General features: G+C 47.8%; 1 protein-coding gene across 1 annotated transcript in view; it reads left to right on the top strand.

The window, feature by feature from the left end:
* LOC118381882 (fibronectin type III domain-containing protein 3B-like) overlaps positions 1-15,888 on the top strand; it is a 235,056-nt gene that overhangs the window by 78,465 nt on the left and 140,703 nt on the right. Inside the window, 1 exon segment of the mRNA XM_052499389.1 lies at positions 5,954-6,029. Within this exon segment, the coding sequence (XP_052355349.1) occupies positions 5,954-6,029 (76 nt within the window).

The following is a 15,888-nucleotide window of genomic DNA, read 5'->3' as shown; positions in this document are numbered from 1 at the left end:
AGGTTCCTACTAGAGTTGATAGATGACTGTCAGACAGGCTGGTCAGATGACTATCTGCAGAAAACCCAGACACCGAGACTGGCTGTAAGTGTGTGTGTGTGTGTTGTCTACCTGTAGAGGTAAAAGCCCTTAGATAACAATTGAAGACATAACACATGAACAGACAGACAGTTTGTTCGTGGATGTAGTGCTGGATCACTATAAACCTTGTGGGCGTGTCTCTATGTGATGGGGCTCTCCTCTGTAAACCTGGGCCTCCCGCAAGTGCGCACCATGGTTCCCATAGCAACAGCAGCAGTAGACAATGCAGGAAGTGTGTGTGTCCGTTTGCATGTGAGGGGAAAGGGAGAGAGCAGCTTAACGTCGCTATGGGAAGACGCGGATTGAACAGGAGGGGATATGAACGGGCTGGGAAGAAGACACACCTGTAGCACGTGTAGTGTGTGTTTGCGTGGTTTGTGTGTGTGTGTGTGTGTGGTGGGTTTGCGGGGTTTGTGTGTGGTGGGTTTGCGGGGTTTGTGTGTGGAGGGTTTGCGGGGTTTGTGTGTGGAGGGTTTGCGGGGTTTGTGTGTGGAGGGTTTGCGGGGTTTGTGTGTGGAGGGTTTGCGGGGTTTGTGTGTGGAGGGTTTGCGGGGTTTGTGTGTGGAGGGTTTGCGGGGTTTGTGTGTGGTGGGTTTGCGGGGTTTGTGTGTGTGTGTGTGGTGGGTTTGCAGGGTTTGTGTGTGGGTTTGCGGGGTTTGTGTGTGTGTGGTTTGTGTGTTGTGTGGGTGGGGTTTGTGTGTGGGTTTTGGGTTTGTGTGTGTGTGTGTGTGGTGGGTTTGTGTGTGTGTGGTGCGTTTGCGGGGTTTGTGTGTGTGTGTGGTGCGTTTGTGGGGTTTGTGTGTGTGCGTGGTGGGTTTGCGGGGTTTGTGTGTGTGTGTGTGTGGTGTGTATGAATGTGCCATGGCAGGACATGTGTTCCATGTCTACAGCCACAGTCTCAGCAACCTCCACATGGACATCATGACGGTAACATGCTTCACACTCAAACAGCCTGCAAATATATTTTTTTATTTTTTTTTATTTTTTTATTTCACCTTTATTTAACCAGGTAGGCTAGTTGAGAACAAGTTCTCATTTGCAACTTCGACCTGGCCAAGATAAAGCATAGCAGTGTGAACAGACAACACAGAGTTACACATGGAGTAAACAATTAGCAAGTCAATAACACAGTAGAAAAAAATGGGCAGTCTATATACAATGTGTGCAAAAGGCATGAGGAGGTAGGCGAATAATACAATTTTGCAGATTAACACTGGAGTGATAAATGATCAGATGGGCATGTACAGGTAGAGATATTGGTGTGCAAAAGAGCAGAAAAGTAAATAAATAAAAACAGTATAAAAACAGTATGGGAATGAGGTAGGTGAAAAAGGGTGAGCTATTTACCTATAGACTATGTACAACTGCAGCGATCGGTTAGCTGCTCGGATAGCTGATGTTTGAAGTTGGTGAGGGAGATAAAAGTCTCCAACTTCAAAGATTTTGCAATTCGTTCCAGTCACAGGCAGCAGAGTACTGGAACGAAAGGCGGCCAAATGAGGTGTTGGCTTTAGGGATGATCAGTGAGATACACCTGCTGGAGCGCGTGCTACGGATGGGTGTTGCCATCGTGACCAGTGAACTGAGATAAGGCGGAGCTTTACCTAGCATGGACTTGTAAATGACCTGGAGCCAGTGGGTCTGGCGACGAATATGTAGTGAGGGCCAGCCGACTAGAGCATACAAGTCGCAGTGGTGGGTGGTATAAGGTGCTTTAGTGACAAAACGGATGGCACTGTGATAGACTGCATCCAGTTTGCTGAGTAGAGTGTTGGAAGCCATTTTGTAGATGACATCGCCGAAGTCGAGGATCGGTAGGATAGTCAGTTTTACTAGGGTAAGCTTGGCAGCGTGAGTGAAGGAGGCTTTGTTGCGGAATAGAAAGCCGACTCTGGATTTGATTTTTGATTGGAGATGTTTGATGTGAGTCTGGAAGGAGAGTTTGCAGTCTAGCCAGACACCTAGGTACTTATAGATGTCCACATATTCAAGGTTGGAACCATCCAGGGTGGTGATGCTAGTCGGGCATGCGGGTGCAGGCAGCGATCGGTTGAAAAGCATGCATTTGGTTTTACTCGCGTTTAAGAGCAGTTGGAGGCCACGGAAGGAGTGCTGTATGGCATTGAAGCTCGTTTGGAGGTTTGATAGCACAGTGTCCAATGACGGGCCGAAAGTATATAGAATGGTGTCGTCTGCGTAGAGGTGGATCAGGGAATCGCCCGCAGCAAGAGCAACATCATCGATATATACAGAGAAAAGAGTCGGCCCGAGAATTGAACCCTGTGGCACCCCCATAGAGACTGCCAGAGGACCGGACAGCATGCCCTCTGATTTGACACACTGAACTCTGTCTGCAAAGTAATTGGTGAACCAGGCAAGGCAGTCATCCGAAAAACCGAGGCTTTTGAGTCTGCCGATAAGAATTTGGTGATTGACAGAGTCGAAAGCCTTGGCGAGGTCGATGAAGACGGCTGCACAGTACTGTCTTTTATCGATGGCGGTTATGATATCATTTAGTACCTTGAGTGTGGCTGAGGTGCACCCGTGACCGGCTCGGAAACCAGATTGCACAGCGGAGAAGGTACGGTGGGATTCGAGATGGTCAGTGACCTGTTTGTTGACTTGGCTTTCGAAGACCTTAGATAGGCAGGGCAGGATGGATATAGGTCTATAGCAGTTTGGGTCCAGGGTGTCTCCCCTTTGAAGAGGGGGATGACTGCGGCAGCTTTCCAATCCTTGGGGATCTCAGACGATATGAAAGAGAGGTTGAACAGGCTGGTAATAGGGGTTGCGACAATGGCGGCAGATAGTTTCAGAAATAGCGGGTCCAGATTGTCAAGCCCAGCTGATTTGTACGGGTCCAGGTTTTGCAGCTCTTTCAGAACATCTGCTATCTGGATTTGGGTAAAGGAGAACCTGGGGAGGCTTGGGTGAGGAACTACGGGGGGGGCGGAGCTGTTGGCCAAGGTTGGAGTAGCCAGGCGGAAGGCATGGCCAGCCGTTGAGAAGTGCTTATTGAAGTTTTCGATAATCATGGATTTATCGGTGGAGACCGTGTTTCCTAGCCTCAGTGCAGTGGGCAGCTGGGAGGAGGTGCTCTTGTTCTCCATGGACTTCACAGTGTCCCAGAACTTTTTGGAGTTGGAGCTACAGGATGCAAACTTCTGCCTGAAGAAGCTGGCCTTAGCTTTCCTGACTGACTGCGTGTATTGGTTCCTGACTTCCCTGAACAGTTGCATATCACGGGGCTATTCGATGCTATTGCAGTCCGCCACAGGATGTTTTTGTGCTGGTCGAGGGCAGTCAGGTCTGGAGTGAACCAAGGGCTGTATCTGTTCTTGGTTCTGCATTTTTTGAACGGAGCATGCTTATCCAAAATGGTGAGGAAGTTACTTTTAAAGAATGACCAGGCATCCTCAACTGACGGGATGAGGTCAATGTCCTTCCAGGATACACGGGCCAGGTCGATTAGAAAGGCCTGCTCACAGAAGTGTTTTAGGGAGCGTTTGACAGTGATGAGGGGTGGTCGTTTGACTGCGGCTCCGTGGCGGATACAGGCGATGAGGCAGTGATCGCTGAGATCCTGGTTGAAGACAGCGGAGGTATATTTGGAGGGCCAGTTGGTCAGGATGACGTCTATGAGGGTGCCCTTGTTTACAGAGTTAGGGTTGTACCTGGTGGGTTCCTTGATGATTTGCGTGAGATTGAGGGCATCTAGCTTAGATTGTAGGACTGCCGGGGTGTTAAGCATATCCCAGTTTAGGTCACCTAACAGAACAAACTCTGAAGCTAGATGGGGGCGATCAATTCACAAATGGTGTCCAGGGCACAGCTGGGAGCTGACGGGGGTCGGTAGCAGGCGGCAACAGTGAGAGACTTGTTTCTGGAGAGAGTAATTTTCAAAATTAGTAGTTCAAACTGTTTGGGTATGGACCTGGAAAGTATGACATTACTTTGCAGGCTATCTCTGCAGTAGACTGCGACTCCGCCCCCTTTGGCAGTTCTATCTTGACGGAAGATGTTATAGTTGGGTATGGAAATCTCTGAATTTTTGGTGGCCTTCCTGAGCCAGGATTCAGACACGGCAAGGACATCAGGGTTAGCAGAGTGTGCTAAAGCAGTGAGTAAAACAAACTTAGGGAGGAGGCTTCTGATGTTGACATGCATAAAACCAAGACTTTTTCGATCACAGAAGTCAACAAATGAGGGTACCTGGGGACATGCAGGGCCTGGGTTTACCTCCACATCACCCGCGGAACAGAGAAGGAGTAGTATGAGGGTGCGGCTAAAGGCTATCAAAACTGGTCGCCTAGAGCGTTGGGGGCAGAGGATAAGAGGAGCAGGTTTCTGGGCATGGTAGAATATATTCAGGGCATAATGCGCAGACAGGGGTATGGTGGGGTGCGGGTACAGCGGAGGTAAGCCCAGGCACTGGGTGATGATGAGAGAGGTTGTATCTCTGGACATGCTGGTTGTAATGGGTGAGGTCACCGCATGTGTGGGGGGTGGGACAAAGGAGGTAACAGGGGTATGCAGAGTGGATCTAGGGGCTCCATTGTGAACTAAAACAATGATAACTAACCTGAACAACAGTATACAAGGCATATTGACATTTGGGAGAGACATACAGCGAGGCATACAGTAATCACAGGTGTTGAATTGGGAAAGCTAGCTAAAAACAGTAGGCGAGGCTAATCAGCTAGCACAACAAACAGCAGGTAAAATGGCGTTGACTAGGCAACTGGGCCGACAGATAAACAAACAAGCAGAATGGAGTACCGTGATTAATGGACAGTCCAGCGTGCGTCAGCTATGTAGCCAAGAGATCAGTGTCCAGGGGGCAGCGGTGGATGGGCAGGGAAGCTGGGCTGGCGAGTGTTATCCAGGTTTTTTTTTAAAAAACTAACAATGACTAAATAGCTTGTAGCTAGTTAGCTGGTTAGCGTCTGGAGGTTCTTGAGTGTGTCATAAAATAAAAATATGCAGTTGTCTTGACTGTTTGAGGCCTGGGGGCTGTCAGTGTGTGTGTGTGTGTGTGTGTGTGTGTGTGTGTGTGTGTGTGTGTGTGTGTGTGTGTGTGTGTGTGTGTGTGTGTGTGTGTGTGTGTGTGTGTGTGTGTGTCCTGACTGAGTGTGAGTAACGTCTTTATTTCCTTCTTATGTATGTCTGTGATCGTTGTGTTGTGTCTGAACCAGTCTGTTATCATTGTGTTGTGTCTGAACCGGTCTGTGATCGATGTGCTGTGTCTGAACCAGTCTGTTATCATTGTGTTGTGTCTGAACCGGTCTGTTATCATTGTGTTGTGTCTGAACCGGTCTGTTATCATTGTGTTGTGTCTGAACCGGTCTGCGATCGATGTGTTGTGTCTGAACCAGTCTGTTATCATTGTTCTGTGTCTGAACCAGTCTGTTATCATTGTGTTGTGTCTGAACCGGTCTGTTATCATTGTGTTGTGTCTGAACCGGTCTGCGATCGATGTGTTGTGTCTGAACCAGTCTGTTATCATTGTTCTGTGTCTGAACCAGTCTGTTATCATTGTGTTGTGTCTGAACCAGTCTGTTATCATTGTGTTGTGTCTGAACCAGTCTGTTATCATTGTGTTGTGTCTGAACCAGTCTGTTATCATTGTGTTGTGTCTGAACCAGTCTGTTATCATTGTGTTGTGTCTGAACCAGTCTGTTATCATTGTGTTGTGTCTGAACCAGTCTGTTATCATTGTGTTGTGTCTGAACCAGTCTGTTATCATTGTGTTGTGTCTGAACCGGTCTGTTATCATTGTGGTGTGTCTGAACCAGTCTGTTATCATTGTGTTGTGTCTGAACCAGTCTGTTATCGTTGTGTTTTGTCTGATCTGTCTCTCTGGTCTCGACAGGTGATCCTGGTACAGGTGAATCCAGGGGAGACCTTCACCATCAGAGCGGAGGACGGCTCGCTGCAATGCATCCAGGGTAGGTCACACGCTTATGACATCACAACCCTGAGCCTCAGTTACACCTGTCTCATTTTGATGACCTCATCCCTGTTCTCTGTTGACATCACAACACTGTGCTTAGCTAGATGTGTGTGTGTGATATTCGATGGCTTGTGTTGTACTTTAAACATACTGGTATATAACAAGCTATTATAGACCAGGGGGATTCCTGTAACTCCAAGGGTGTGGCTCACTCTGATGACATCACAACAGAGTGATATGTAAATCCCCCACCCTGAATAGGGCCTTTATCTCTCTCTGTCTCTCTCTCTCTCTCTGTCACCCCCACCCCCTCCGATGAAGGGTCTCTTTCAGACAGTACAGTCTTGGCTCAGACAGCCCCCCTCCCCTACTATGTTATTCTAGCTAATTACCCCACCCTCATCCTCCACCCAGTGTGCAATTCAATTAGGTCTCAGAGCTTTTGCCAGATGCCAAAGAGATAGAGAGACACCCAGGCAGGCAGGGAGAAGATGTGTTTGTACTGCCTGAGTCTGAGTGGGTAGCATATGTTTCCAGCCCAGTGTCAGGTACAGGTTGGGCCAGACAGCGTATGGGTTAAGGCACCTGAAGACCAGGTTCTGTTTGCTCCTAGCAGAACTTGGCTAGGCGAAAGCCAACGTCTGTGGTAGCATACTCCATTAATAACCTTATACTGCAGTGGGCTGAATCAGGGTCACAGAGTGATTCTTGTTAGTCTTTAACAAATCTACTTTGAAACAAGAGTATACACCTTCACACACATGGTTGTGGGCTTAAAAAGAAGACACTCTACCATGTCGGATATAGAGTTGAAATGTATTACATTTTGAGTTTGCATCCCAATATTACCCTTTATATACATGACAGATGACTGAAATATTCCACATAACCAAAAATATGTGGACACCTGCTCGTCGAACATTCCAAAATCACGGGCATTAATATGGAGTCTGTCCCCCCTTTGCTGCTATAACAGCCTCCACTCATCTGGGAAGTGTTTCCACTAGATGTTGGAACATTGCTGCTATAACAGCCTCCACTCTTCTGGGAAGTGTTTCCACTAGATGTTGGAACATTGCTGCTATAACAGCCTCCACTCTTCTGGGAAGTGTTTCCACTTGATGTTGGAACATTGCTGCTATAACAGCCTCCACTCTTCTGGGAAGTGTTTCCACTAGATGTTGGAACATTGCTGATATAACAGCCTCCACTCTTCTGGGAAGTGTTTCCACTAGATGTTGGAACATTGCTGTTATAACAGCCTCCACTCTTCTGGGAAGTGTTTCCACTAGATGTTGGAACATTGCTGATATAACAGCCTCCACTCTTCTGGGAAGTGTTTCCACTAGATGTTGGAACATTGCTGCTATAACAGCCTCCACTCTTCTGGGAAGTGTTTCCACTAGATGTTGGAACATTGCTGATATAACAGCCTCCACTCTTCTGGGAAGTGTTTCCACTAGATGTTGGAACATTGCTGCTATAACAGCCTCCACTCTTCTGGGAAGTGTTTCCACTAGATGTTGGAACATTGCTGCTATAACAGCCTCCACTCTTCTGGGAAGTGTTTCCACTAGATGTTGGAACATTGCTGCTATAACAGCCTCCACTCTTCTGGGAAGTGTTTCCACTAGATGTTGGAACATTGCTGCTATAGCAGCCTCCACTCTTCTGGGAAGTGTTTCCACTAGATGTTGGAACATTGCTGCTATAACAGCCTCCACTCTTCTGGGAAGTGTTTCCACTAGATGTTGGAACATTGCTGCTATAACAGCCTCCACTCTTCTGGAAAGTGTTTCCACTAGATGTTGGAACATTACTGCTATAACAGCCTCCACTCTTCTGGGAAGTGTTTCCACTAGATGTTGGAACATTGCTGCTATAACAGCCTCCACTCTTCTGGGAAGTGTTTCCACTAGATGTTGGAACATTGCTGCTATAACAGCCTCCACTCTTCTGGGAAGTCTTTCCACTAGATGTTGGAACATTGCTGTTATAACAGCCTCCACTCTTCTGGGAAGTGTTTCCACTAGATGTTGGAACATTGCTGCTATAACAGCCTCCACTCTTCTGGCAAGTGTTTCCACTAGATGTTGGAACATTGCTGTTATAACAGCCTCCACTCTTCTGGGAAGTGTTTCCACTAGATGTTGGAACATTGCTGCTATAACAGCCTCCACTCTTCTGGGAAGGGTTTCCACTAGATGTTGGAACATTGCTCTAGGGACTTCCATTCAGCCACAAGAGCATTAGTGGGGTCGGGCAGTGATGTTGGGCGATTAGGCTTGGCTTGCAGTTCCAATTCATCCCTAAGGTGAGGTCAGGGCTCTGTGCAGGCCTGTCAAGTTCTTCCACAATGACTGATTTCGACAAACCATTTCTGTATGGACCTCGCTTTGTGCACACGGGCATTGTTATGCTGAAACAGGAAAGGGCCTTCCTCAAACTGTTGCCACAAAGTCGGAAGCACAGAATCATCAAGAATGTATGTTGTAGTGTTCAATTGCCACTTCACTGGAACTAAGGTGCCTAGCCCGTACCATGAAAACAGCCCCAGACCATAATTCCTCCTCTACCAAACTTTACAGTTGCCACTATGCTTTATAGTTGGCACTATGCTTTATTGTTGGCACTTTACAGTTGGCACTACATCGTGCGAGTAGCGTTTTCCTGGCATCCGCCAAACCCAGATTTGTCCGTTTGACTGCCAGGTGGTAAAGCGTGATTCATCACTCCAGAGAAGGCGTTTCCACTGCACCAGAGTCCAATGGTGGCGAGCTTTACACCACTCCAGCCGAGCAACCAAGGACAGATGATTTTTACACGCTACGCACTTCAGCCCTCTGCGGTCCCGTTCTGTGAGCTTGTGTGGCCTACTACTTCGCGCTGAGCTGTTGTTGCTCCTAGACGTTTCCACTTTACAATAACAGCACTTACAGCTGAACGGGGCAGATATAGCAGGGTAGAAATTTGGCAAACTGACTTGTTGGAAAGGTGGAATCCTATGATGATGCCACGTTGAAAGTCACTGGGCTCTTCAGTAAGGCCATTCTACTGCTAATGTTTGTCTATGGAGATTGCATGACTGTGTGCTCAATTTTATACACCTGTCAGCCACAGGTGAAATGGACAAATCCACTAATTTGAACGGTTGTCCACATTTTTACATAGCGACACATATTTATATATTATTTTTAAATATAATTTGGATTAATTGTGAAATTATGAAAAATATTAATAACATTTCACCTATGTGGCGATTTGGTCATAAAATACCTTTGCTTGAAAATCTTGAAAAAATGTGGCAATATTGTTGTTTGTCCCTCTCGAGACACTGTTGCAACAATGTAGCCAGTAACACTTCCTCAAAATAGTCCGAATTAATCTAAGATGAATCAAGAAATCTGTAATACATTTTTGTGTTTTTAGAGGTCTCAGTCATGCAATTATTAGTATTTTTTTTACCCCTCTTTCTCCAATTGGTCTTGTTCCATCGCTGCAACTCCCGTATGGACTCAGGAGAGGCGAAGGTCGAGAGCCGTGCGTCCCCCGAAACACAACCCAGCCAAGCCGCACTTCTTCTTGACACAATGCCCACTTAACCCGGAAGCCAGCCGCACCAATGTGTCGGAGGAAAAACCTGGCGACGGTGTCAGCATGCACTGCACCCGGCCCGCCACAGGGGTCACTAGTGCGCGATGGGACAAGGATATCCCTGCTGGCAAAATCCTCCCCTTACCCAGACGACGCTGGGCCAATTTTGCCCCGCCCCATGGGTCTCCCGGTCTCGGGCCTGCTTCGACAGAACCTGGACTCGAGACAGAATCTCTCGTGGCACAGCTAGCACTGCGATGCAGTCCCTTAGACCACTGCACCACTCGGGAGGCCCAAGACATGCAATTTTACACCTAGCTAGGACATTTGGTGCATTATTTCACAAGTGAACAAAATGTGCACGTTGAATGACAACAAACACTTCATAGAAAAATCCGGTCCATAGTTCCCATCTCTACCGTTGACCTATCACAGACGAAGGGGTGTAGACTTCAGCTACTGAACTTCCACTTGGCCTCGAGAGAGAGAAAGAACCGCGGGGGAAAACAAGCTACTGCCGAACACAAGAAGGAATAACAACTTCTCTAAATGTCCTCATAATATATGCAGGAGGTGTTTGGACTAGATAGCATGCGACAGGCTTTAGGGTTAGACAGTGTGTCTGTGTGTATAGGGGGTGTTACTTTGCACACTCAGGTTGAGGAAGCAGACAGGAGAGGTCACTGGAACAGAACACCCTCTATGACCACACACACGCTCAGGTCACTGGGTTTAGTGAGAGTTGGGGTGAAGCAGGGTGTTTGAAGACCAGTTGAGCTGTTCTTTAGTGAGTGTGATTACTGAGACCTCAGAGCAGTGTGTGTGTGTGTGTGTTTGCGTGTACATCTATTACAGAGACTGGAGTTTTATATAAAGTAACCTCTGTTTGACTGCAGTACTGTGGTACACACACTGCTCTGACTGCACCAGTCAATATACTACACTGTCCAAAGACAGATTCTTCAAGACAGAATCTCTATCTCACTCACTCGTTTCCCCTCGCTCTATCTAGGGTTCAATACCGGTGGCCGGTATTCCGGTACTTCCCAACCAAGCTCCTTCCTGTATTCCCGATAAAGATAACGAAGGGTCCCGTGGACCAATAATATCAAAATGTTATGCCCCTGGTTTTTGATCCACTTAACTATTTTCCCTTACCTTCTCTCCCCTCTCCCTCTCTCCCCTCTCCCTCTCTCCCCTCTCCCTCTCTCCCCTCTCACTCTCTCCCCTCTCACTCTCTCCCCTCTCACTCTCTCCCTCACTCTCTCCCCTCCCCCTCTCTCCCCTCTCCCTCTCCCTCCCCTCTCTCACTCTCTCCCTCCTCTCCCTCTCTCCCCTCTCCCTCTCTCCCCTCCCCCCTCTCACTCTCTCCCCCTCTCCCTCCTCTCCCTCTCTCCCCTCTCACTCTCTCCCCTCTCACTCTCTCTCCCCTCTCCCTCTCTCCCCTCCCCCCTCTCCCCCTCTCCCTCCTCTCACTCTCTCCCCTCTCACTCTCTCCCCTCTCCCTCTCTCCCTCCCTGAACGTTCCCACACTCACATCAAATGCAGTGACTATAGAGTGTGTGTGAAAGCACCATGCTATGGAATGTGTGTGTGTCTGTGTGTGTCTGTGTGTGTGCTTTTGCCACAGCCTCTCTTGAGCTGGCAGGATAATTACGTGTCGGACATCTGTAGGCTTTTGCTGTTGTATTGCTGTTACATGTATGGGTAATGTAGTTTGAAGTATTTCCTGAGCGGGGCGGCTATTACATGTATGGGTAATGTAGTTTAAAGTATTTCCTAGCAGAGCACCTGTTGCAGTGTGGTTGTAGTTTAATGTATTTCCTGAACAGGGCGGCTGTAGTGGCCCCTTCCACTGGCCCCATTGATGTGGTCTCTTTTCCAGTTGTGTGTGTGTGTGTGTGTGTGTGCCATCTGCTCAAAGCCAAGAAACTATTTGATTCTCTTTCACCGACACGTGAGACCTTTCCCATATTTCTATTTCTCTCTATATCCTTATCTATCGCTCTCACTTTCTCTAAGCCAGTTGTATGTAACATATAGTATGTTGTGCTGTAATTATCCTGCGTGCAAAACTGGTTGCAGTCAATGAATCAGGTTGTATTCTGGTTGCAGAAGGACATGATGTCCACATCTTTTTAGCAACCAGAAAAATACAAGATGACATCATAGTCATGATGTTGTCATGTTGTCTTTACCTGGATTAGTTGTAATCTGGTTCAATGTCAACTTCTCATCTAGGAAACACATTTACTTGTGCTTGGGTAGGCTTAGTGTTGGGTGGGCTCAGTGTTGGGTGGGCTTAGTGTTGGGTGGGCTCAGTGTTGAGTGGGCTCAGTGTTGGGTAGGCTCAGTGTTGAGTGGGCTCAGTGTTGGGTGGGCTCAGTGTTGGGTGGGCTCAGTGTTGGGTAGGCTCAGTGTTGGGTGGGCTCAGTGTTGGGCGGGCTCAGTGTTGGGCGGGCTCAGTGTTGGGCGGACTCAGTGTTGGGTGGGCTCAGTGTGCAAGTGTGTGTATAGGAGGAGCGTAGGGTCACTGTGTTCCAGTTCTGTGACATCATCAGCAGGCGCAGCAGATGCACAGGGGAGGGGCTTGTCAGACTGTGTGAATATATCAAAGTGTGTCTGTGTGTATTAAAAAAAACAGACTTTTAGAAACTGGAAACAACGATCTGAAGGAAGGGAGGAGAGAGGAGGAGAGAGAGGAGAGGGGAGGAGAGGGGAGGAGGAGAGGGGAGGAGGAGAGAGGAGGAGGAGAGGGGAAGAGAGGAGGAGAGGAGAGGAGGAGAGGGGAGGAGAGAGGAGGAGAGGGGAGGAGAGGGGAAGAGAGAAGATGAGAGGGGAGAAGAGAGGAGGAGAGGGGAGGACAGGGGAGGAGAGAGGAGGAGAGGGGAGGACAGAGGAGGACAGGGGAGGACAGAGGAGGACAGGGGAGGAGAGGGGGGGACAGAGGAGGACAGGGGAGGACAGAGGAGGAGAGGGGAGGACAGAGGAGGAGAGGGGAGGACAGAGGAGGACAGGGGAGGAGAGGGGAGGACAGAGGAGGACAGGGGAGGAGAGGGGAGGACAGAGGAGGAGAGGGGAGGAGAGGGGAGGACAGAGGAGGAGAGGGGAGGAGAGGGGAGGACAGAGTAGGGGAGGACAGAGGAGGAGAGGGGAGGACAGGGGAGGAGAGAGGAGGAGAGGGGAGGACAGAGGAGGAGAGGGGAGGACAGAGGAGGACAGGGGAGGAGAGGGGAGGACAGAGGAGGACAGGGGAGGAGAGGGGAGGAGAGAGGAGGAAGGGAGTTACAGAGACATGAAAAAGTATTTGCCCCCTTTCTGATTTTAAGCATATTTTTTATATTGAATGTCATCCGATCTTCAACCAAAAGCTAATATTAGATAAAGGGAACCTGAGTTTACAAATAACAACAACAAAAAATATACTTATTTTATTTATTTCATTAACAAAAGTTATGCAGCGACCAATTCTCCAGTGTGAAAAGTCATTTCCCCCTCACACTCAATAAGTGGTTGTACCACCTTCAGCAGCGATGACTGCAACCAAACGCTTCCTGTAGTTGTCTCTCACGTCGCTCTGGAGGAATTGTGTCCCACTCTGACATGAAGAACTGCTTAAACTGCTTGTTTCAAGTCCTGCCACAACATCTCGATTGGGATCATTAGGTCTGAACTTTGACTGGTTCATTCCAAAACTTCAAATTTGTTGCTTTTTAGCCATTTTCACGTAGACTTGATTGTGTGTTTTGGATCGTTGTCTTGCTGCGTGCGTATAGTGCGTTGGGTTCCACTAGGTTTGGGAAAGATGTCACCATGAGAATGAAAACCTCTCTAGGTGGTGTGTAATGGTATTTGGGCCCACAGGGCCTGGAGTGTCTGAGTTAGTGTGGTTCTGTTTGGGGACAACTAAATCATGACAAAACAAAAAGATAATTACTTTACACGTAGGAAAGAATTAACAACAAAAAAACAGAGCAAACTAGAATGCTATTTGGCCCTAAACAGAGAGAACACAGTGGCAGAATACCTGACCACTGTGACTGACCCTAAACAGAGAGAACACAGTGGCAGAATACCTGACCCTAAACAGAGAGAACACAGTGGCAGAATACCTGACCACTGTGACTGACCCTAAACAGAGAGAACACAGTGGCAGAATACCTGACCACTGTGACTGGCCCTAAACAGAGAGAACACAGTGGCAGAATACCTGACCACTGTGACTGACCCTAAACAGAGAGAACACAGTGGCAGAATACCTGACCACTGTGACTGACCCTAAACAGAGAGAACACAGTGGCAGAATACCTGACCACTGTGACTGACCCTAAACAGAGAGAACACAGTGGCAGAATACCTGACCACTGTGACTGGCCCTAAACAGAGAGAACACAGTGGCAGAATACCTGACCACTGTGACTGGCCCTAAACAGAGAGAACACAGTGGCAGAATACCTGACCACTGTGACTGACCCTAAACAGAGAGAACACAGTGGCAGAATACCTGACCACTGTGACTGACCCTAAACAGAGAGAACACAGTGGCAGAATACCTGACCACTGTGACTGACCCTAAACAGAGAGAACACAGTGGCAGAATACCTGACCACTGTGACTGACCCAAACTTAAGGAAAGCTTTGACTATGTACAGACTCAGTGAGCATAGCCTTGCTATTGAGAAAGGCCGCCGTAGGTAGACATGGCTCTCAAGAGAAGACAGGCTATGTGCTCACTGCCCACAAAATGAGGTGGAAACTGAGCTGCACTTCCTAACCTCCTGCCCAATGTATGACCATATTAGAGAGACATATTTCCCTCAGATTACATCGACACACAAAGAATTAGAAAACAAAATGTTGATAAGCTCCCATATCTACTGGGTGAAATACCACAGTGTGCCATCACAGCAGCAAGATGAGTGACCTGTTGCCACAAGAAAAGGTCAACCAGTGAAGAACAAACACCATTGTAAATACAACCCATATTTATGTTATGTTTTTTATGTTATTTTATCTTTTCTACTAACTATTTGTACATTGTTACAGCACTGTATATATACATAACAGGACTTCTATCTGTGTGTGTGTGTTTGCTCCTGAGAGAGTGCTTTTCCAGATTTGGAATTCTTGGCTTCCGGGAAGCTCAGGGATCAACTGGAGCAGTCCTCCCTCCATCCCTCTCTTCTCGCTTTTCTTCCTCTCTTTCTCCATCCCTCTATCTGTCTGTCTGAAAACGTCATCCCTCTTTCCTTCTCTTCTCTCTGTCCCGTTCTCTCATCCTATCTGGTCTACTCCCTTCAACATCAGCTACTTACGCTTCTCTGTCTTCTCTGTCGTTCCTTCTTTCTGGCTTGTTGGGGAAAGCCCCTTTCCTTCCGCTCAGCTGTGATTAGCTTCGAGATGAAATAGACAGATGTGATAGGCTCAGAGATGAAAGATACAACTGTGATAGGCTCAGAGATGAAAGAGGCGGCTGTGATAGGCTCAGAGATGAAAGAGGCGGCTGTGATAGGCTCAGAGATGAGAGACAGATGTGATAGGCTCAGAGATGAAAGAGACAGGAAGTCAGGGTCTGGGGCGGTTCTTAGCCTTGGGGAGCGGTGAGTGAGAGGAGAGACTGGAAAGAAAAGGAGAGGAAGAGAGGGACCAATACATTTCATAGAGAGATATATAATCGAGATATATATAGATAGATAGAACATGGGTCAATGCAATGTAATGTCTTGCATTCTCTCTCCATCTTCCTCTCCTTCCCTTTTCCACGCCCCTACTTTTTGTCTGATAAGCCAAAAGCCCCAGGACAACAGAGAAAGACAGACAGAAAGACAGAAAGACAGACAGACAGACAGTCAGTCAGTCAGTGGAATGTTGAGTAGGGAAAGTCCCTGCTAATTTAGAATTTCCAGTATTGTTTCCACTGAACCCTCTCTCCTTCTCCCTCCTTCTCTCACTTCTTCCCTCGATCTTCCTCTCTCCTTCCCTTGGTCTCTCACTTTCTACCTCTTTGTCTCTCTATCTCTCCCTCTCTCCTTCCATCTCTCTCTCTCTCCCTCTCTCTGTCTGTCTCTGTGATGGACACAAACACCCTGCTGTTCAGACCATGACTCACACAGCAGGAATTTCCCAGATGAAAATGTGGAGAGAGTGAAAAGAGGGAGAGAGGGAGGAAGAGTCTGCTAACATCTATGGAAGAGAGCGAGAGAAAGTTCCTAATGATGTTTATTGAACACCAACTCATTTCTTCACTGATGGATATCAGG

Source organism: Oncorhynchus keta, chromosome 37, assembly GCF_023373465.1.
Source record: "Oncorhynchus keta strain PuntledgeMale-10-30-2019 chromosome 37, Oket_V2, whole genome shotgun sequence".
NCBI classification, from domain to species: domain Eukaryota; kingdom Metazoa; phylum Chordata; class Actinopteri; order Salmoniformes; family Salmonidae; genus Oncorhynchus; species Oncorhynchus keta.
Note: the sequence above shows the minus strand (reverse complement) of the source record. Positions and strands in the feature narration are given on the sequence as shown.